The 23,687-nt window shown below is 41.9% G+C and overlaps 1 protein-coding gene across 2 annotated transcripts in view; it reads right to left on the bottom strand.

The window, feature by feature from the left end:
- The window catches only part of COG2 (component of oligomeric golgi complex 2), a 158,012-nt gene that overhangs the window by 12,720 nt on the left and 121,605 nt on the right, over positions 1 to 23,687 (bottom strand). Inside the window, exons 12-13 of one of the 2 annotated variants that reach the window (XM_033938563.1) lie at positions 20,552 to 20,700; positions 2,354 to 2,557 (exon numbers count right to left, since the gene is read on the bottom strand). In XM_033938563.1, the coding sequence (XP_033794454.1) occupies positions 2,354 to 2,557; positions 20,552 to 20,700 (353 nt within the window). Of the gene's footprint in view, positions 1 to 2,353; positions 2,558 to 20,551; positions 20,704 to 23,687 lie in introns of both variants that reach the window. The other variant, XM_033938562.1, reaches the window with a different exon arrangement.

Below are 23,687 nucleotides of genomic sequence, written 5' to 3'. Positions count from 1 at the left end.
TCGGTCGCTATTTGTTAGGCCTAGGGGGTACTTGGCTTGAAAAGGTTGAGAAACACTGTCATAGGGTATAGTCGGACCACAGCCTTTGCTATCCTCAGGAAGTCCACCAGGGTTTCCCAATACTCTGTTATGAGCACTATAATATCTGGATGCGAGAGAAAGCATGTGGTCTGTGTTTTAGAATTACTCATTACAGAAGTCTGTGCAGCAGAGGATTGTGGCAGCTCCATTTCAATTCCTGCAAAACCTCTGTGACGATATCCAACAGACACTGGTCTAGTGCCAGCACGATTAACAAGATTCTGCACCTGATCCTTTCCTAAAGCCAGCCAATCCAACATACAAACAGTCTTTTAAATACTGGCATGTCTGAGCTACTACCTCCTTCAGCAACAATTTTGCCATTACAGACAAACTGGAAAATAGGGACTCATTTTCAAAGCACTTAGACACAGAAACTATCATAGAACCTATGGTACTTTGTGTGTCTAAGTGCTTTGAAAATGAGCCCCATAGTCTCTAAAGAGTTAAGAACAGAGAGAATGGACTATTAGCATCCTAGGGGCACCTACCTATTATGGTCAAAATTTTCAGACATCTTGTTTTAGTGCTGGTGTCTAAAAAAAGGCAAATACATATTTCACCTGTTGCACTTATATTCTATAAAGGAAATCTATCTACTTTCCTTCATAGAATAAGTTCCAAGTAGGCACCCCTCTACATATTTAAAAACAACTTAAAACCTGGCTGTCTGAACAACTGCTGAGTTAATCAAAAAAGAAAAGGAAAACAAAGACAGCAGAACCTTTTTCAGTGGAAGCCCACACATCTACTACAGGTGTGACCCACTTGTAGAATATTCAGCGGACTAATTCACGGTCCAGAAACTACTTGTGGGGCTTGTGCAGCGCACTGCGCCAACCGCACTCTTAGGTATTCAGGAATAATGACAATTGCAAATATTACCAGTCCAATATTGTTTATTAATATTAACTACAAATTCCCTTATCAAAAGGCACATGTGCAATGGAGACCCGTCAGGCATGAAAATTGCACCTCTCCTGAAGCAATACATGGTCTCGTAGAGTCTATACTGGTGCATTCATTTATTTCTTCACACTGACCAGTATGACATCACTCCTCATTGACCAATCAACCAACAGAGGCTGTTCTTAGGTTTTTTTGAACAAAGAAATTCCTTTTAACATAGTTACCAGGCTTAAGAAAAGTTTTACAAATCACATCTTTGTTTACATCAATTTCTTAATGCACAACACATTATAACATACCCAATGAACACTTTGTAATTCTCAAAAAGTTTAAATCAACCAGCCCTTCTGTGTCAGGAACTCAAAAAGCTGTACAGAAAATGACATCCTCTGTGTGTGAGCCCTCCCTAATGTCACAGAGTAGAGAGAGTTGCCTAGCTGAAAGGTCAGAGAGGTCAAATTGCAGATGTTTCTTTCTCAGGATTTCTTCATGTTTAAAATATATAAAAATACAATTTTCAAAACCAATTCTCATGTTTAAACATACATTCACACACATAATAAAACACATTCTCTCACATGCATTTGGGGCCCCAAACATTCATAAATCACACGACATATTTTCATTCAAATTTTTTCTTCTATAACTAGCATTGGAATGCCAGGACCATCTGTTAATACTTAAGCCATGAGGTTTCATGACAATACAGACAAAGAACACTAGAAACCCAGGCCTTTTTTAAGCGGGAAACCTTCAGTATTTTACACAAAAAAAAAGATGAAAAAATGGAGTTAGATTAATACCTCTTTAAGATTGGCTTAATGGAGTCAGATTAATACCTCTATATGATCTGGCTTAATCCAGCAAAATACATAAAGAGAATATTATTATGCTTTTCCTTAATATTAATCTGTAGTGTTTTTCTGGCCTTGGCTGCAATCCATATTGATTTTTATTTTTGTATTTATGCACCAACTTTTCATAAGTTTCTATTGGGCGTGGCCTTAACTATCACATATGCATATACAGTAACTAGATTTACCCAGAACCACATGAAAAGGAGGCATCTCATATGTAGAAAAAATCTACAACATACTCCATAAACATGTCTTTCACACTATCCATTCCATTCCATTACCGCATTATAGCACCCCCCTACCAGCCAGCGCCACTACTTAGGCTCTAGGATCCAGTCAAGCTTGTCCAACTTGATGTTTTCCTTTTCTGATGCTTTATTAACATTTCAGTTAACAAATAAAAGGAATAGTAACATAAAGGCTGTATACCTCAGAAACTGAGTAAGCACAAATAAGTAAACATATTTTGGGACGAAAAAGGTGGCACACATGTGCTGCAGACTGACCTGATCCTGAAGCTTGTCCACATCTGCCACAATATGCACCAGCTGGTCAGTTGATATAAATGGTGAATGTTGTGCTTCAACAGATGAGACATTTCCCTGATCCTCGCTCATGCTTGAGTATATGGAAGATGAATCTCTGTTGCCAACTTGAAAAGATTTCTTGATGTCTTTTGTACTATCAGTTGAAGCAGTTTTGAGTAAAAGCTAAGGAACAGAGATTTGAAATATAATCCATTGTGTATAAAGGATTATTTCAGGGGTGTCCAATCTCAGTCCTTGAAGGCTGCAACTCAGTCAGGATTCCCCCAATGAATATACATGAGATTTATTTGCAAGCACTGCCTCTATTGTATGCAATAGATCTTATGCATATTCGTTGTGGAAATCCTGAAAACCCAACTGAGGGAGGACTGAGGTTGAACACTCCTTGGTTATTTCATAAGAAGATGCCTATGTTTATGGAATAGGCATAAAAATGCTTTTTAGACATTTGAGATATATTTAACAGAAACATAAGAATCTATTAAATATATGTCACCTATACACCTTTATAATATAGGCTCTCAGAATGAACTCCAACCCCCATAATGCCTACACAATCAGTACATACAATCTGGTAGGTTGCAGTACATCTTTATATGACCATATACATTTATAAAAACCATTTTCCACGTGAAAACATGTTTTACGCATGGTAAATGCTTTACAAAATTACCTCCAAAATGGGAATTCCATACATCTTTTTTTTTCACCCTAATGCACTGAGGCTCTTCTAAGTATTTTCAGCAACCTAGTTTAACCTGATTGTCTGTTTTATTCAGTATAAACTGAATGGCATAGTTTAAAATCATCACTACGAGTACAGACTTGAGGCAAAGTGTTCCCTACAACTTGGGAGTAAGAAAGGTACAAATTACAAAAATAAATACCTGGCCTCATAAATGCGCAGAATGAACACCATTTATGCTTTGTGTTTATACTACAAATGGCTATTGATTTAGGAGATTATATTAAGTTCACTGTGGCCATAAAGCAAAATTACTTACCTGCAGCAGGTGATATCCTTGAAACCTGATTTAGCGGTATAACAAACTTTTAATAAACTTGAAACTTGGCAGCAGGCAGATATTCTCACATGTGGGTGCCATCATCCACAAAACCCAGTAAAGACAGTGCAAAAGTTTACTGTCACTTTAAAAGACTGAAAAGTCCCAAGACCGCCTGTACCACGCATGTGCCTGTACCTTCCCGCACGATGTCAGCTCATAGGACCATCAGTTCAATAAAAAAAGCTAAGATGCTAACGAGCAGAAATGGGAAGGTTGTGAGAATATCTGCCTGATGTGCTGTCCATGGATCACGTTTCAAGTTTATTTAAAATTTATTATACTGTCTAATCAGACTTCTAGGCAGTGCACAGAATCATAAAAACATACATTGGCTAAAATACAGATTTAAAATGACAAGGCATCTCTAGTGATGATGAGAAACCTTTCTTGAGGTTAAGCCATACCATGTTGTGATACGCTGGCCTCTAGCGACCACAACATGGTATGGCTTAACCTCAAGAAAGGTTTCTCTAGATCAAACACAGCAACGAGGGTCCTCAACTTCAGAGGCACAGACTTCAACAGCATGGGAGATTTTGTCCACCAGGAGCTGCATAACCAAGCAAAAACTGACAATGTGGAGGCTATGTGGTCAACTCTGAAATCCACCCTACACGAAGCAACTAACCGCTACATAAAAACAGTAAGCAAGCGCCGAAGAAACAAAAGACCCCAGTGGTTCAGTACCGAAATTTCAAACCTGGTCAAAGAGAAAAAAGAAGCATTTATCGCCTACAAACATTTAGGGAAGCGGGAGGTGAAAGAAGACTATCTGGACAGATCTAAAGCTGTCAAAAAGGCAATCAGAGAGGCCAAGCTCCGAATAGAGGAGAATCTAGCGCGGAACATTAAGAAAGGGGATAAATCCTTCTTTAGGTATATTAGTGACAGGAAAAGAAACAAAGAAGGGATAGAACGCCTTAGGCAATCGGACGGAAACTATGCAGAATCGGATTCTACTAAGGCAGAACTACTAAACGAATACTTCTGATCAGTCTTCACCTGTGAGGCGCCGGGAGCCGGTCCACAGTTACGGACAAGAAACAGTCAGAAAGACCCATTTCAAGACTTCGAGTTTACGCCCAGCAGCGTCTACCACAAACTTTCAAGACTCAAGGTAAACAAAGCCATGGGACTAGACAACTACACCCCAGAGAGCTCAGAGAGCTGAGCGAAGTCCTCGCGGCACCTTTAGCCATGCTCTTCAATCTTTCCTTACGCATGGGAAGAGTCCCCTTGGATTGGAAAACAGCTAACATTATTCCACTCCACAAAAAGGGCTGCAGGACAGAGGCGGCAAATTACAGACCAGTGAGCCTCACATCCATAGTGAGAAAACTCATGGAAACATTAAAACAGAAACTTGACACAATCCTGGACGAAGAAAACCTACGTGATCCCCACCAACATGGATTTACCAAGGGCAGGTCCTGCCAATCTAATCTGATTAGCTTCTTTGAATGGGTAACTAGACAACCGGACGCCGGGAAGTCTCTGGATGTAGTATATTTGGACTTCAGCAAGGCTTTTGATAGCGTCCCACACCGCAGGTTATTGAACAAGCTGAAATCGCTGGGATTAGGGGACACACTAACTGCATGGGTTAGGGATTGGCTGAGTGGTAGACTTCAGAGGGTGGTGGTAAACGGTACCCACTCCAGAATGTCAAATGTGACCAGTGGAGTGCCACAGGGCTCGGTCCTGGGCCCGATTCTATTCAACTTATTCATAGGAGATATGACCCAAGGGCTTAGAGGAAAAGTATCATTGTTCGCCGACGACGCCAAACTATCCAACATAGTAGGTAAAAGCACTTTGCTGGACAATATAACGCAGAACCTACTACTACTGGAACAGTGGTCATCGACTTGGCAGCTAAGCTTTAATGCTAAAAAGTGTAAGGTAATGCACCTGGGTAAGAGAAATCCGTGCAGAACTTACACACTAGATGGTGAGATCTTGACTAGGACCACGGCAGAACGTGATTTAGGGGTGATCATTAGCGATGACATGAAGGTTGCCAATCAAGTAGAGAAGGCATCCTCCAAGGCAAGGCAAATGATGGGTTGTATCCGTAGAGGTTTTGTTAGCAGGAGACCTGAAGTCATAATGCCGTTGTACAGATCCATGGTGAGACATCATTTGGAGTATTGTGTTCAATTCTGGAGACCACACTACCGGAAAGATGTGCTGAGAGTTGAGTCGGTCCAGCGAATGGGGCTCAAGGATCTCACATATGAGGAGCGGTTAAATAAATTGCAGCTGTACTCACTTGAGGAACGAAGAGAGAGGGGAGACATGATTGAGACGTTTAAGTATATCACGGGCTGTATCGAGGTAGAAGATGATGTCTTATAGGACCCTCGACCACCAGAGGGCATCCGCTGAAAATCAGGGGAGGGAAGTTTCATGGTGATTCCAGAAAGTACTTCTTCACTGAAAGAGTGGTTGATCATTGGAACGAACTTCCTTTGTAGGTGATTGGGGCCAACAGCGTGTCAGACTTTAAAAGAAAATGGGACATTCAGTGGGATCTCTAGGGGAGTAAAGTCAGGGGGGTGGGTCATTAGAGTGGACAGACTTGATGGGCCATGGCCCTTTTCTGCCGTCATATTCTATGTTTCTATGACTACATTCAGAGACATTTAAAACCATGACAAATGGGGACAGAAAGTAAAAAGGCAAAAACTACAATATTCAAGGTAAAATATAACGTTTAGGGGAAAAACAATAGGGGGGATACTGAAGGTAAAATCATTCTAGGTCACCCTTACAAGGGCAGTTAGGTCTCAAAAGGGTCAAGAAATAGAAATGTCTTTAGCTTTGTCTTGAATTGATTAAGGATTGATTCATCTCGTAATAAGCCGGGATACTATTCCATAGAGAGGGAACATTCATGGAAAAAATGGTAGACCTGTTACAGGTAAGTAACTGTGCTTTATCATAGGACAAGCAGACAGTATATTTTTCATATGTGGGACTTCCTAGCTGCCAGGATCATGATTGTGAGCTTGGTGAAACCAACGGGTTGGAGGGAAGTTGGCATCTAAATGGAGAATTTCTGAACAACTGCTTGGTCAAACAGACTATCATGTTTAATTTGTATCTGGGCCCGCTGTATAGTCTGTTATATACCCTTAACGTGTCATATAGAGTTTACGCTGATGATATACAATTTTTCTCCTCTGTGGAGGATTTGATGTCAACGGTAGAGAATGACACGGTGGCGATTTAGCCGCGGGTAACCCGCCAAAAACGGGGAATGAAAATTAGCAGCCTCTGCGGGGACGGGGACAAGGCCATCACCGCCCCGTGGAGCGGTGAATGGTCTTGTCACCGCAGTGAGGCATAAAGGACCGTGCGGTCCCCGCAGCCCCCACTCGCCCACCCGCACGCCAGCTCGATTGTTTAACCAGCTTCCTCTCTCCACCTCACCTTAGTTTGCCGGCTTTCTTTTTCGGCGACCGGAACGCTTTCAAAAGAGCCGCGCACGCGCAGCTGCTCAGTATTCAATCTTCTGCTCTGACCCAACCGGAAACAGGAAGTTGCAGCAGAGCAGAAGATTGAACTTTGAGCAGCCGCGCGTGCGCGGCTCTTTGAAAGTGTGCCGGTCGCCGAAAAAGAAAACCGGCAAACTAAGGAGAGCTGGAGAGCAGTAGCGTACCAAGGGGGGGGGCGGGAGGGGCGAAAAAGGTAATGGCGCCAGGCCTTGGAGCACCGAGGCAGATCGCTTCTCCCCCCTCCCAGCCGAACCCCTGCTGACCCTCCTATCTCTCCCCCCCCCAAGTGAACCTTTCCGACCCTCCCAGCGAAAGCAGCAAACCTCCCTCCAGTAGCGTCGGCTTTCTCCTCCCTCTGCCGCATCACTAATGATGTCATCAGTGACGCGGCAGAGGGAGGAGAAAGCCATGAAGGAGGTTTGCTGCTCTCGCTGGGAGGGTCAGAAAGGTTCACTTGGGGGGGAGAGATAGGAGGGTCAGCGGGGGTTCGGCTGGGAGGGGGGAGAAGCGGTCTGCCTCGTGCTCCATTACCTTCTTCGGGCAGCAGCAGCGTTTACAATTCGCTGCTGTTGCTGGCTTCAGGCCTTGTTCTCTGCCGGGTCCTGCCTACTTCCTGTTTTCATGAAGACAGGACCCGACAGAGAGGAAGGCCTGAAGCGGGCAACAGCAGTGAATTGTGAATGCTGCTGCTGCCCGATGAAGTTCAGGACATCAGGACATTGGGGAAGGAGCAGGGAGAAATCGGCTGCTGGCTTGGGGGTGAGGCTAGGGAAAGAATCGTGGAAGTGGAGAAATTGGCACGATGGCTTTGTGGGGGCTAGGGGGAGAGAGAAAGAAAGGAAAAAAGAAAGAGGGGGGGGCCAGGGGGAGAGAGAAAGAAAGGCAGAAATAAAGAGGCGGTCAGGGGGAGATAGAAAGAAAGGCAGAAATAAAGAGGGGGTCAAGAGGGAGAGAAAGAAAGGCAGAAAGAAAGAGGAGGGCCAGGGGGAGAGAGAAATAAAGAGGGAGGCCAGGGGAAGAGAGAAAGAAAGGCAGAAATAAAGAGGGGGGCCAGAGGGAGAGAGAAAGAAAGGCAGAAATAAAGAGGGGGGTCAAGGGGGAGAGAAAGAAAGGCAGAAAGAAAGAGGAGGGCCAGGGGGAGAGAGAAATAAAGAGGGAGGCCAGGGGGAGAGAGAAAGAAAGGCAGAAATAAAGAGGGGGGCCAGGGGGAGAGAGAAAGAAAGGCAGAAATAAAGAGGGGAGCCAGGGGGAGAGAGAAAGAAAGAGGGGGGGGGGCAGGAGAAGAAAGAAGGACCAGAGACTCGTAAAATCACCAGACAAAAAGGTAGGTAAAATGATTTTATTTTCAACTTAGTGATCAAAATGTGTCCGTTTTGAGAATTTATATCTGCTGTCTATATTTTGCACTATGGCCCCCTTTTACTAAAACGCAATAGCGGTTTTTAGCGCAGGGAGCCTATGAGCGTCGAGAGCAGCGTGGGGCATTCAGCGCAGCTCCTGCGCTAAAAACCGCTATCGCAGTTTAGTAAAAAGGGAGGGGGAATATTTGTCTATTTTTGTATAGTTGTTACTGAGGTGACATTGCATAAAGTCATCTGCCTTGACCTCTTTGAAAACCCGCGGAATATAAATGATAATTAACATTTTCTCTGCGTACAGTGTGCTTTGTGTTTTTAAAATTTTATTGTTGGTAGATCATTTTGACTTGGCCACAAAGGTAAGGGGGAGGGAGGGAGAGGAGCAGCTGAAAGACATCTAGTAATCCTTGCAGGCTTGACTGTGCAGGGAATTATTTTTGTAAAATCATGTTTTGTTATGTGACTGGCATTATCTAGACTTTAATTTCTATGAATGAATAGAATGAAAATGATATAAAATTACTTGCTTGCGGGGACCGCGTGTTCCGGCTCACACAAGGAAGGAGGGGGTGAAAGGGAAAAAGTTTCTCTTCCTCGGAAATTGATTCTGAAGTGACCTCATCAAAGAAGACCAGCACCAAATGTACAAGAAATCCCTTAAACAATGTCAAAAGAGCCCAAAATAGAAAACTGCTACTGCCTTGAGACTCCATTATTGAAGGAATCAATTTGAAATCACAGAAGAGACAGGAAAAGGTTAAGTGCCTCATGGAATCCTCAGGTACAAAACACAAACCAAATTGTGAATGAAATCAGAGCAGACGGTAAGAATTATAAAATTGATGTCATTATCCATCTGGAAAAAAAGGCGTACTAGAAATAATGCCTCAGCAATACAATTTTCAGAAGTTCTATTTGCTCATGGTAAGGGAGAAGAGAGACTGCTAGTGATGGTGGGGGGACTGATAGAAGATATGAAAGAAGGGTGGTAGAAAGGAACAGATGGTAAAGGAGGGAGGGAAGGGTGGTGGTGGAAAGGAATAGAACAGACATTGAAAGAGGGTAGAGAGGAACAGACCCTGAAAGGAAATGTGGAAGGCAGAGTGGGGAGAAGACGCTGGAAGGGAAGAAGACAGATGTTAGACTATGGGGGAGTGGAGAGAAGAAGATGGGTGCTAGACGGGGACGGTGATGGGGCGGTGAATGGGATGGCAGTGGCGGTGATAGGGCGGTGAAAGGGATGGCGGTGACGGGGCGGTGAAGGGAACGGCGGTGACGGGGCGGTGCAGAGGATGGTGGGCCGGGGACGTTGCAGTGACGGGGACAGATTTTTTCCCCGTGTCATTCTCTAGTCAATGGCACTTAAATTTTTGAATGAAACCATGATGTGGATAAAGGAGTGGTTGGATGAGAATAAGCTGAGATTGAATATTGATAAGAAAAACCTTAAATGTTCCTCTCCAGAGACCCTCAGTGGAATTTGGCATCTTCGGTTATGCTGTTTGACTCTGTAGTTGAAGTGTCATCTGAAATATGTTATCTGGGAGTGATTCTCGATTCTCAGTTGTCGTTCAGACAGAACGTGTCTGCAGTGGTGAGAAAGATATATTTTAAGTTGAGGGTACTGCGTCAATTGTCTGTTTACCTTTCAAGGGGCGACTATAAACATGTCCTTCAGACAGTTGTGATATTTAGGCTCGATTATTGTAATATTGTTCTACTTGGCTTGCATTCCACTGTTCTTCATGTGTTACAGGTAGTGCAAAATTCCATCATAAGAGCATTACTTAGACTAACAAGAGGTAAACATGTATTCGACTATTAGATCAAGCTATATTGGCTTAAGATGGATTTCCGTGTCAAGAATAAGCTGCTGTTAGTAGTTTATCAGAGTCTGCATGGGTTGGCCCCCAAATACCTATCATATTATATTGTGTTCCCTAAGTTGCGTTCTTTTGACCACTGGGATTTGAAGATCCCGAAAAGAAAGGAGCTAAAATTGCATACAAAGATGGGTGTGTTCTCTTGTATTGGCCCAGACGAATGGAACAGGCTTCAGCAATATATACGGCAACATGGGAATTTGAAAACATTTAAAAGATTGCTGAAATGTCATCTGTTTTGTAAAATGAAATATGGGTGAAGAATGGGGGACTATATTTGTGGCTATGAGGAGATATGCTATGACTATTGATGTTTCATCGCTGCTAATTGTTTTATGGTTTTTAGATTGTACTTTTGTATTGTTTTATGCTTGTAATGACATTTATTATGTTTGTTAATTTATACTTTGCTTTGTGTAAGGCGAATAATAAATAAACACACAATATAATACAATCCCTTCTGGAAGGATTCTCCAAACAATAGTGGGATGTGAAGGTAAGAACTGAAGACCAGGTGGCTGCTTTACAGATGTCCTCAATAATAGTGTAATGTAGATGGGCTACTGAAGTTGAAATTGTCAAGTCCAAGCCCAAAAATAACAAAAGGAGATATAGTTAGACAGTTATGTCGAGATGGTTCTCTTAGTGACAGTAGCTCCTAGTCTGTTTGGATCAAAAGACAAGAACAGCTGCGAGGAAGTTCTATGAGGTAAATAATAAGCAAGAGCACAATTACAGTCCAATATGTGACGTGCAGTTTTACCAGAGTGAGAATGTGTTCTTGGAAAGAAGACAGGAAGAACCATAGACTGGTTCAATTGATATTCAGAGGTGACCTTCGTGAGACACTTGGGATGAATGCAAAGAACCACTATATCGTGGTAAAATGTTGTATAAGGCGGATCTGATACAAGTACCTGAAGTTCACTGACTCAGTGTGCAGACGCGATGCAGATTAGGAAGACTACTTTCCAAGTTAGAAGCTTGAGAGATGAAGTCAAAAGTGGTTAAAACAGAGGTTTCATAAGAGTGGATAATATAACATTAAGGTCCCAAGCAACTGGAGGAAGTTTGATAGGTGGTTTGGTATGAAAAGGACCTTTCATGAATCTGGAAACTAGAGGATGTACGGATAATGGCTTTTTATCCAGAAGTGTATGAAAAGTTATAATAGCACTGAGGTGTACTCTTACAGAAGTAGTTTTGATGATCCAAGATGGCCGTAAAGTCTTCTCTTCTAAAAGTTTTCTTCCGACGTTATTCGTCGTGCTACATATTAGTTATGCCGAAGAGGAGAGGGAAGTGCGTCTCTGGAACCTCACAACGCTCTGGAGCAGCTCCCTTCGGGAATATTGAAGACTTATTAAGGCGGATGCAGGGCGCCACAGTTTCGTCATCGTTGCCTTTGCCCGAGATGCTTCCGGGGAATGGAATGGAGGCGTCTCTTTGGGCTTTCGAGACCACACTGAGCCCCGACGTGAGAGCTCCTCCCCCCAATCCTCACGCCGCCAGTTCCCCGGGGGTAGAGAGGCAGTCGAAAGTCAACTTGCGTTCTCCCCCTGAGGTTGCCGGGGATGGTGGGATAGACAACGACCCAGGCTCCCAGAGTTTACATCGGAGCCTGAGTGCTTACGAGGATGGATTAACAACAGGATCAGACCCGACCCAGGAGAGACAAAGAGGAAGAGAACCTTTGGTTGGTGAGCAGAACTTTTCAGTATCAGACTTGCAAACTTTAAATATTATAAAGCCCCAAGAGGTCACATTGCAGTTCAAGGCGGATTACAAAAGAATTATCCAAGATGTATTACAACAAGAACTTACCAAAAAAAAAAATTGGTCATTTTCAAAAAGAGTAAGAAATGGGTAAGGTTATTTGTTTGGGGTAGTTGGCTTTAGTGAGAGGTGAAGTTTGAGACTTGCGGTATTACTTCTTTTTTCAGAGTTTTCTTGAAGAGTATGGTCTTTATTTCTTTTCTAAAAGTCTTGTAGTCGAGGGATGCCGTCAGTAGATTGGCGATTTGATTGTCTAGTTTGGCTGCTTGAGTGGCCAGGAGGCCATCATATAGTTTTTTCCGTTTGACCTCCTTAATTGGGGGGTATGAAAATGGGGTGTGAGTTTTCCTATGTCTGGTTGCGGTGTTGTGGATGAGGCGGTTATTCAGGTAGTTTGGACTGTCTTCGTATAAAGTCTTAAATAGTAGGCAGTAGAATTTAAATTGTATTCTTGCTGGGATCGGAAGCCAGTGCGATTGGAGATATGCTTCTGTAATGTGATCATGTTTCTTTAATGAGTAGATGAGTCTTAGTGCTGTGTTTTGGATAGTTTGTAGTTGTTTTGTTATGGTTGTAGGGCATGGGAGGTAGAGGATATTACAGTAGTCAAGTAGGCTGAACTATGAACTATGAGCTGGAATTGAGTTTTCTCGAAGAATTTCCGAACTTGTCTTAAGTTTTTCATGACTAAGAATGACTTTTGTATTGTAGAAGGAAGATAGAGACATTTGAAAATTTCTCCAGGAGTAACAATCTTAGATTGATTAATTTTCCTCGAATTCTAAAAGTTACTCCGAGAGAAATGTTAAAACGTTATTTGCTGGAGATATTAGAAGTGCCAGAAGACTCAGTGTCTCCTTTTACCCAGGTCTATTATTTGCTGAATAAAAATCAGAATCAACAGGAAAAAAATCAAGGACCAATTGATGTGTCTGCTTTACTTGAATTATCAGATAAAGAAAGTGCAATACCAACAACATTGATAGTGACCTTGGCTCTCACATTGGATAAAAACTGGCTTTGAAGACTTTTCTTTAAAAACAAAGAGAAAAAGTTTCTTGATCTTAAGATAGAAATGTTCCCAGATTTGGCAAGAGACACACAAAAGCGTAGAATAATAATAATTTAATAATAATAATAATAATGATTTTATTTTTCTATACCGCCACAATCTTTTGACTTCTAGGCAGTTTACACTGAAGAGAGCTGGACAATCAGCGAATTACAGAATACAAATAGCGAAAATATCACTGAACAGTCAGCAAATTACAGAATACAAATAGTAAAAATACACATATTGCTCAAAGTTATCAGTATGGTGTTATTAGTTTTAAAATGGTATCTGATTAGGAGATAAATCTGTCGAACAGTACTGTCTTAATTTCTTTCCAAAATGCGCCTTAGGTCAACTTGGCTCTGTTGATGTAATTGCCTAGCCAGGTCTGCTGTTTGCAATCAGTGATCCTTGGATAGGCAAAAATATTACAATTTCTGGTTGCCCTCGTGGGGATGTGTAGCTCGAAATGTGGTAAGAGATAGGTAGGGGCCATTCCCCAAACCAGTTTAAAGCAAATGTCCATTTATGAAGCAGAAACAGCCCAGATTAGTGATTCAAGATTTGCAAATAAGCTACAACTCCTAATTGCTTCATGAAACTACTAACCACCATTCTAGGCTGTTTTTCCAGACAATTAAATTCTCTGTCCCTTTTTACTGCTGACAGTTGTTAGGAAGATTTGCTTCTTATCTATTGGTGGTTACAAAGCACATAGTTTTTGAAAAACATCCCCATTACTTGAATAACAAAATTATCTTCTGCTATGATCATCTTAATAGTACTTGAAGCACGAGACTTCACAGATAGCAGTATATAGCATATCCAGTGTGTTGTAGTTAAGGCTGGTAGAAAGTTACATGTTTTTTTTTTTTGTTTTGAGTCCTGTTACTACTATTGACATCACAAATTAAAATACCAGACTGATCACTCTTCTAGGAAAGTCAAGGCAGAATTTAAGAAAGTCTGTTAGACCTCCAGAAAAAGAAGATGACATGAGGACAAATTTTTCCCCGTCCCCGCAGGAACTCATTTTCAGGTTTATTAAAAAAGTTCGATATACTGCCTTATCAAATATCAAAGTGGTTTTACAAAGTAAAAATAAAAAGGCATTAAAAACATAACCCAAAATCTCAACAAGGAGGCAAGCAACAGACAAGACTTACTGGAACGAAAGGAAAAGAGGCAGAACTACAATATTTTTATAGGAAAGATCGGGAAGGGGGAAGGGGATGCAAGCACATCAGCCAAGAAAATCAGGCTAATGCAGGCTTAAAAACTTCTATAATACATCCTTAAAAGGACAATCATAGATCAAATGCAGCTTTGAATTAATCAAGGGACATAGTCTCTCTGAAATGACAGGCGCTGAATTCCAAATTGTAGATGCCGTAACAGAAAAAAATAATTTCTCATAGTATTAATGTATCTTAATGAGGGAATAGACAACAGATTTTGATTGGAGGAACATAAAGAACATTGAGTAGTACAAGGGATCAGTAACCTGTGGATGAACTCTAGCTGGCCTGCAATTTTTGTTTTGAAAGTCAGTAACATGATTTTATAGGCAAATTTTTATTATTAAAACCTGGAGTATTAGCTCTTGGGGCGACTTTTTATCTTCGTCACCCATGCAAGTGTATAATACAATATAATTCTCAGAAATATGTTTTCTTTGAGCCATATCAGCTAACGGCCTTTATCTCTTTGTCCCCCCCAGAGAAGGGAAAGAAATGAGGGCTTTAATGTATTAGACGCCTGTATATCAGTTAATTGCGCTCCATGCTTCTTTTGTTAGTATTTCCTTATTATTCAGTTTATATTACATCCTGGATCTTATTGTGGACTTGAGTTGATTAAGCAATACTTATGTTCTTATATAATTTGAGGGCAAAAATCTTTTTTCTTTGTTGTAATCACTTTCTGTACAAGTTAATCTTGAATTGAATATTTGAAATCTATAAATAAATAAATAAATAATAAAAAAAAGAAGTAGTTTTGAGACCAATGTTTGAGTGGTGTAGGAGGTAGTCTAGAACCGATGGAAGAGGACAAGTTATTGAATCCAGTGAGTTGTGATTACACAAGACTGTGAAGAGAGTCCTCTTAAAATGATAAGTATTGTGTGGAAGGATTTCTAAAAGCATGAAGGATGGATGACACTGGTGCAGAAAGTGGCAAACATTTAGCTGCTGAGAGAAAGATATCATGCTGTGAGAGTCAATGAACATAGATTGGGATGAAAAAGAGAGCTCTCATTTTATGTCATCAGTGTTGGAAAGATTTGAAGTGTGATGAGATCTTGTACACTGAATTAATTGTAGGAAAAGAGGAAACCACGGTTGATGCGGTCACTGGGGTGCTATGAGAATCATGGTTGCTTGCTCTTAGCAAAGTTTGAATAAAGTCTTCCCAATTAGAGGTATTAGATGGAAAGCATATAGAAATTAGTCTGTCCAGTCCAGGAGGAAGGCATCAGGCGATTGGCAGTGTAGATTCTGGAAAAGAAGACAGAAAGCTTATGATTGTCCTCCAGTCTGAAAATATTTGATGTAAAATGGTTGTGTAACCACTCGTGAGGTTGCAGGAGTCTGCTCAACTTGTCTGCTAAGACATTCTTTTTCCCTGTGAGATAAACCACTTTGAGGAATATGTTGTGAGGAATCATTCAGGATCAAATCCTGATCGTTTCTTTGCAAAGCAGGCAATACCCTGTGTCCCCTTGTTTGTTTAAGTAGTACATGACTACCTGGTTGTCTGTTCAAATAAGTACTACTTGATTGAGGAGGTGATCTTGGAGTGTGCACGGAGCATTATGGATTGCTCGAAACTTGAGGAGATTGATATGGAGAAATTTCTCTTGAGGATTCCAGCTGCCTTGAGTATGGAAGCAGTCCAGGTGGGCTCCCCAAGAGAGCATGGAAGCAACTGTTGTTAATATCTTTGAAATGACAGAATGAGGAAGAGAAAGCTTCTGGACAGATTCATTGGTGATAGCCACTACTGAGGTCACTTGCAGTCGATGGGATAGCATATTGGTGACTTGAGACCATTTGGTCAAGAGCACCCACTGAGGTTCTCTGAGATATAGACAGGCAGATGGAGTTACATGAACTATAGATGCCATGTGACCTAGAAGACACCTCATTTGATGTGAAGTGATGTATGAAGAGAGGAGATCATTTGGCAGACATGAATTAGAGAGTGTTGAGCCTCTGTTGTGGTAGAAAAGCACAAGCTTGTGTAGTGTCTAAAAGTGTCCCCAATGAATTCTAGTTTGAGTAGGTTGGAGATCAGATTTCTCATAACTGACTGCAAATCCCAGAAGTTCTAATAGATGAACTGCTGCATTCATGAACAAAGCATTTCGTGAATACTCTGGGTGCAGAAGCCAGGCCAAATAGAAGTACTTTGTATTGAAAATGGTGTGCTCCCACTAAAAAGCAAAAATATTTCCTTTGGGCTGGGAGGATGGAAATCTGTGTGTAGGCTTCTTTTGAGATCTAGAGAGCAGGCCCAGTAGTTTTTGTCTAACAGAGAGAACATGCAAAACTTCTCCTTCACTAAGTGTTTGATGAGAGGTCCAGAAGTAGACGGAGACCTCTGGACTTTTTTGGTATGAGGAAATACTTGGAGTAGAACACTCGGCCCCTCTCATGTGGAGGTACTACTTTGTCGATGGTATTGAGTTGGAGGAGGGTTTAGAGTTCTTGGTGAAGGAGAGTGGTCTGATGGAAGTTGAAAGAAGACTCTCTTGGAGGATGGTTTGGAGGTCTTTTCTATAGGTGGGGGCATAATCTTGTCTCACTACTTTGAGGCACAGTGATCTGTTGTTATAAGCACCCAACATTGATGGAAGTATGATGGCCTCCTATAGGAAGAGTCTGAGGAATAGGTTGTATTACGCTGGCTAGGTTCTCCAGGATTAAATCAAAAAGACTGTTGAAATTTATGCTGAGTCTGCAATTTGAGATTTTTGAGCCCTGTTTTGTCTGGGGCATCTTTGTAGAGGAGCTCTGGAAGATGTAGATGGTGAAATATATCTGCGTTTTGGATAGTAAGAGGAGCATTTAGGATTGTAAAAATGCTTATGAGGTTGAGTCTTGGATGACTTTGAAGATGACAGAGCAGTCCTCATGCCTTTTCATTTTTTTGGGAGGCCTCCTCAATTTTGTCTCCAAATAACTCATGTCCCAGGCAGGGAATGTTGGCCAAACGCTCCTGGACATTGGCATCCAGGTCAGACACTCAAAGCTATGCTTGTCTCCTCATGGCAATGGATAGCACTGATATTCGTGAGGTAACATCAAAAGCATCAAAGACAGAGTGTGCCATATACTTTCTTATTTCATTCAATTTGTCTTCAGGTATGATTTGTTCATAGTGGGATAATTTCTGTACCAGAAATTTCATACAAAATATCATATAAAAGTTATAACTGAGTATTCTGCTGATTAACATGGTGTTTTGAAATGTCTATGACCAAATTTATCTAAGGTTTTGCCCTCTCTTCCAGGAGGAGTGCTGGCATAAGAACATAAGATTTGCCGCTGCTTGGTCAGATCAGTGGTCCATCGTGCCCAGCAGTCCGCTCACACGGCGGCCCTTAGGTCAAAGACCAGTGCCCTATTTGAGTCTAGCCTTACTTGCATATGTTCTGTTCCAGTAGGAACTTATCCAACCTTGTCTTGAATCCCTGAAGGGAGCTTCCCCTATAACAGCCTCTGGAAGAGTGTTCCAGATTTCTACCACTCTCTGGGTGAAGAAGAACTTCCTTACGTGAAATAAATCAGAATCATATTCTTCAATGTCCTATCTCAGATATGGAGAGCACTGACATAGATATTGAAATGAGCATGTAGGAGAGTGTCAATTATGTGGTCGAGGAAAGTGTCAAGAAATACTCAGATATTCTGTAGTGACGATCCAATGATTGTCTAGACTGGGAGGAAAAACTGCGATGCCTCGACAATGTAGCTCTCCTGGACATCGAACGGTGATGTTGTGGAATCTGAGATCTAGCTGTCGATGGTAGCTTGGAGAATTGCTCGGACTGGGCTGATACCAGATGAATAGTGGCAGGGGCTTGCACTGCGTGGAACTGTAACATACTAGCCAATTCCTTTTATACCAATTCTTTGATTTGGTCCTGTAGGAATAACACTGGTACCATGATAGTCATCAGCACAGATGCCTAAATAAAGGCATATACGTATTTCACCTGTATCAGGTGTTGAGGCATTGGTGACCTCGATGACGAGGCATGCTTCTGAGGGACGCCACTTGCAAGGACAGTAATCTTGTATCTGTGCGTTGATGTTGTTGACGACTGAGACGACACCGATGTATGCTTGGATGGGAATGAGCGTTTATGCTTCTTAGCTTTTTTAGCTGATTTCCCCGATGAAGGCAGCACCGATGATGTAGATGTTGATCGAGGTGCCAATGTGCGCACTGGCATTGATGCTGGGGGTCGACGGTAGAGAATGACACGGGGACAAATTTTTCCCCGTCCCCAGGGGAACTCATTTTCCCATCCCTGCAAGTTCTTTTCCTGTCCCTGCCCCATTCCTATAACTCCATCTTCATCTGCACAAGCCTCAAACACTTTAAAATCATAAGTGTTTGAGACTTGTGCAGTTAAGGCAGAGCTTATAGGAATGGGACAGGAACAGCAACAAATTTGTCCCCATGTCATTCTCTACTTGTCAGAGTCAGCAGACTTCCTCGATGCGTCCAAAGTTGCCCAAAAAAGTTTTTCAAACTGGAACTAACGAGTCTTAAGTAACCTCTTCTGCAGTCTAGAGCAGCACGTGCAAGAGTGAGGATGGTGTTCAAGACTTAGGCACTGGAGGGACACATCAGTTATGTGGGTCAGTAGCTGAAATGCATTGCTTGAAGCCACTGGAAGGCTTTGACATTAAGGAGAAAACCGCTGACATGAGATCAAAGGACTCAATTGTCTGGGAAGGTCGAGTAGATATGGAACCGAGAAAGCTTGACGTTCCTGGCCTGAAAACAGGCTGAAATGAGCCCAAAAGCAAAAAAAAAAAAAAAAAAAATAATGAAAAATCAGAAAAAATAATCAAAATAAAGGAAAAAGAAAAGACAAAAATGAAAAAACTAAGAGACAAAAATGAATGGGAAGGCACTAAAAAGTAGAGTTTGAAGTGCTGGTAAAAAGAGTCTCTCAGTTCCACAGAAAATTGAGAACTGATGGTCCCGTGAGCAGATGTCAGACAGGAAAGCATTGGCACATGCATTTTACAGCATTCTCTAGACTTTTCAGTCTTTTAAAGTGACAGTACACTTTTGCACTGTCCATACTGGGCTCTGTGGATAATGTCACCCACATGTGAGAATATGTTGCCTGCTTGTTAACACATATTAAGTGCCTTCCACCTTGATCAATAGTGAAATAGTGATAGACCTTCAAAGAATAGAGGAAAGAAAGCAAAAATGGACTTTGGGAGGAAGGCAGAAAAACAGATGAGAGAAATGGTGGCAGAGGATATTCACTGTGATGGCAGAACTGGCTGTTAGGAGAGGTTGGGAAGAGAGATTAAAGAATGCCACGGCAGAAGATAATTTGGGCATCCAGAACAATTATGTGGCAATTGTCACAGAATCACAGAAAAGTGAAGGCTTTGGTTATAGCACAGTGAGCAACATAACAGTAACCCATGCCAATTAACTTAGAACACGGTGGGAAAATAAATACTACAACTCAATAGTTACATTTCTCTAGATATTACTCTCAAATTACAGATAAATAACTACATTAATTTGCTCCGAGTTAGCACTTCATTCTGAATGCAGAGCACTGTGCCTTGTTCAGGTGGCATTTACAGGGACATGGCATAGTTCAATATACCTGCTAAAGCTTCAAGTTGTACAGTATTCTATGACACAGCACTTAAACTCACATTAAGCAGAACTTTTGTTTTCAGAATTTACTAATTTAAAATTTAACTCTATAAGGGACAGTTGTTTTAATATATGCAAGGTATTGTCTTTAGAGAGACTCCTGTGGTATGACAATGACAGTTCTGATTGCACACAGTGGCGTAGTAAGGGGGGCGGGGTGACCACCCCAGGCGCCTTTTTTTTTTTAGGGGGGTGCTGAAGTCAGCGCCTCTCCTCCTCCCTGCATACCTGCTCAAACATTTCCTCGTCACCTCCTGGATGTCAGAAGGGAGCTAAGGCTGGTGCGAGCAGCAGGTAGAAGATGATGCTCTCGCCAGTGAACATTTCAAGAGGTACACGGTGGGGACGATCAAGCGGCAGGAAGAGTGGGCAGGGGCGATTATGTGGGGTGAAGATTTGTGAGGGGCACGTGGTGTGGTGATTGCAAGGCACCACCGACCCAGGTGCTAACCTCCTTTGCTACGCCACTGATTGCACAGGATGCAAGCTTATGAGTCTCTTTCTGTTCCTAAATATAGCACAAGCTTACTCACTAAAAGGGATGCCTTTGCATTTTGTCTCTATATTACACATTTGCTACAACTGTCTCACCTCATCAATAAACATGGAGTACCGAGCTATGAGCTGCAGAGTAAGTTTCCATAGGCGATGACTCAATAAAGGTATAAATATCTGATCTGACCAACATTTGACAAGACAGCTCCACAGGGTGTGAGTGGCCTGAAGGGAAAAGGAGCCTCCTGCTAAAAAAGACAGAAAAATACAAAAGCAATTAATAGTCTTTAAGTAGTCTTTTTCATTTCATGATATTTTAGTTGTAAACTTCACAAAAAATGAAAATTTTACAAAAATAAACCAAAGTCGGGATAAATACAATAAAAACAAAGAATTATGATGAAAACTATTAAAAATAAGGATGGGAAGGCATAAAAAAGTAGAAACATTCAACATGCTGAAGAGAAAACTGAAGACAGCTTCTCAGTTCCACGGAAAATGAAGAATTGATGGCCCTGTGAGCCAATGCTGGGTGGGAAGCACTGGCACACACACGGTATGAGCACTGCCTAATAAATTTAAAGTGACAGAGTGCACTTGGTAGTGTCTGTACCAAGTTCTGTGGATAACATCATGCCTGCTTGTCCTTAGAGAATTTAGGAAACAAAATTAAGCAGATAGTGTGCCTATCCTATAACAGCACCTACATGTATAATTCCCATTATAGAATGTTAAGTTGACACCAACCACCTACCATTCTACTATTCATACCAGTCTATGGCTGGCATAAATGTTAGCATCTAAATGTTTCAAGTTTATTAAGTATTTTTTCAATCAGAGAATAGTTAAGCTCTGGAATGCATTGCCAGTGGATGTGGTAAGAACAGTTGTTGTAGCTGGTTTTAAAAAAGGTTTGGACAAGTTCCTGGAAGAAAAGTCCATAGTCTGCTGTTGAAACAGACAAGGGGGAAGCCAGAACTTGCCCTGGATTGGTAGCATGGAATCTGCTACTATTTGGGTTTTTGTCAGGTACTTGTGACTTGGATTGGCCTCTGGGAAGACAGGATACTGGGCTAGATGGGTCTTTGGTCTGACCCAGTAAAACTATTCTTATGTTCTTCTTTAATGAAATAAAACACATACATGTCAATCCCAAAAAAACACAAAGCACACTGTACACAGAGAAAATGTTAATTATAATTTATATTCGGGGTTTTTTTCAAAGAGGTCAAAGCAGATGACTTTAAAATATGCAATGTCACCTAAGTAACAACTATACAAAAATGGACAAATATACCCCCTTCCTTTTTACTAAACCGCAATAGCGGTTTTTAGTGCAGGGAGCTGCACTGAATGCCCTGCACTGCTCTCGACGCTCATAGGCTCCTTGCGCTAAAATCCGCTACTGCGGTTTAATAAAAGGGGACCATAGTGCAAAATATAGACAGCAGATATAAATTCTCAAAACAGACACATTTTGATCACTAAATTGAAAATAAAATCATTTTTCCTACCTTTGTTGTCTGGTAATTTCATGAGTGTCTGGTTGCACTTTCTTCTTTTGACTGTGCATCCAATATTTCTTCCCTTCTTTCTGCTTCCTGCATGCTTTGTCTCCTCCAGACCTCATTTCATTCCCCAACCAACATCTCTGTCCTTCCATTAGTCCAACTTTTTCTTCCTCTCTCCCTGCCCCCTCCCCTTTCTTTCTTTCTATCTGTCTCCCTGCCCCTTTCTTACTTTCTTTCTCTCTCTGTCTGTCTTTCTGTGTCCCTGCTCCTTTCTTACTATTTTTCTCTCTCTGTCTTTCTTTCTGTCTCCCTGCCCCCATTTTTTTCTCTTTCTGCCTTCCTGTTCTGCCTCCCTGTCTTTTCTGTCTCCCCGTTCTTTCTCCCCAAGCAACTGCTGGGGCTGTCGTCTGGGAACAGGCCCCCAAGCCTCCGCTGATTTCTGGGAACACCGCCGACTTCTGGGCCCCCAAATCACCAAAGATGCCACCGTTGCCGAGTTCTTCGTTTTCCGACGCTGCAACACGCCAGCAGCCTTCTTCCTAACATCAATTCTGATGTTGGAGAGGAAGTTCCAGGCCAGTCAGGCAGCGATTGGCTGGCCCAGAACTTCCTCTCCAACATCAGAATTGACATCAGGGAGAACGCTTCTGCAGGGAGAGCTTGGGGCGGTGGTGAGGGATATCGGGGAGAGGAAGACTGATTGGCCCGGTAGATCTCAAAGGCAACGCGAGTCTATCACGGAGCCCGGGATGGGCTCCGCAATTGACTTGCGTCGCCTTCGAGATCTACCGGTCGATCGTGATCGACGTATTAGGCACCCCTGTCCTAGATTCTCTACAAGGAGAATTGATCCAGCAGTTGGTAATGGAACCCATGCAGGATGGGGTCATATTGGACTTAGTGCTTAAAAACGGGAAAAGTGTATCTGATGTTACAGTGGGTGATCATCTGGCATCCAGTGATCACTGCATGGTACGGTTTAATATTAAGATGAGTATAGAGAGGGCTATTCAAAAGCAAAGGTTCTAGACTTTTAAAAATATAACTTTGTTTGGATGGGGGTTTACATCAAGGAATTATTGTCTGGATGGGAACGTCTGGAAGGAGTGGAAATGCGGTGGGCAAAACTGAAAGGAGCGATTGTAAGGACAACAATTTTTTTTGTGAGGCAAGTATGTAAAAGTAAGAGGAAAAAAAGGCCGTTTTGGTTCTCAAAAGTAGTAGTTGAGAAGGTAAGGAATAAGAGGTAAGTTTTCATAAACTACAAAAGATCGCAGAAAGAGGAAGACAGGCAAAAATATCTGGAAAAGTTAAGAGAGTCTCATCGTATAGTCAGGAAAGCAAAGATGCAAATAGAAGAAAAAAATAGCTGACATGGTAAAATGGGGAGACAAGACTTTTTTAGATATATTAGTGATAGGAAGAAGTGCAAAAGTGAGACTCAAAGGTGAAGGGGAGGAATATGTAGAAGCTGATAAAGAAAAGGTTGAATTGCTTAACAAATATTTCTATTCTGTGTTCATGGCTGAAGCACCTGGAGCGAGACCACAGAAGACAAACGTGAATAGGGATGTAGGAGTAATAGACCCTGATCGTTTTTCAGAGGGATTTGTCAGTGAGGAGCTAGCTAAAATAAAGGTAGAGAAAGCGATGGGACTGGATGGTGTACATCTGAGGGTGCTGAAGGAACTTAGGGAAGTTCTGGTAGCTCCGCTGACTGA

This window comes from Geotrypetes seraphini, chromosome 3 (genome assembly GCF_902459505.1).
Source record: "Geotrypetes seraphini chromosome 3, aGeoSer1.1, whole genome shotgun sequence".
NCBI lineage: Eukaryota > Metazoa > Chordata > Amphibia > Gymnophiona > Dermophiidae > Geotrypetes > Geotrypetes seraphini.
Note: the sequence above shows the minus strand (reverse complement) of the source record. Positions and strands in the feature narration are given on the sequence as shown.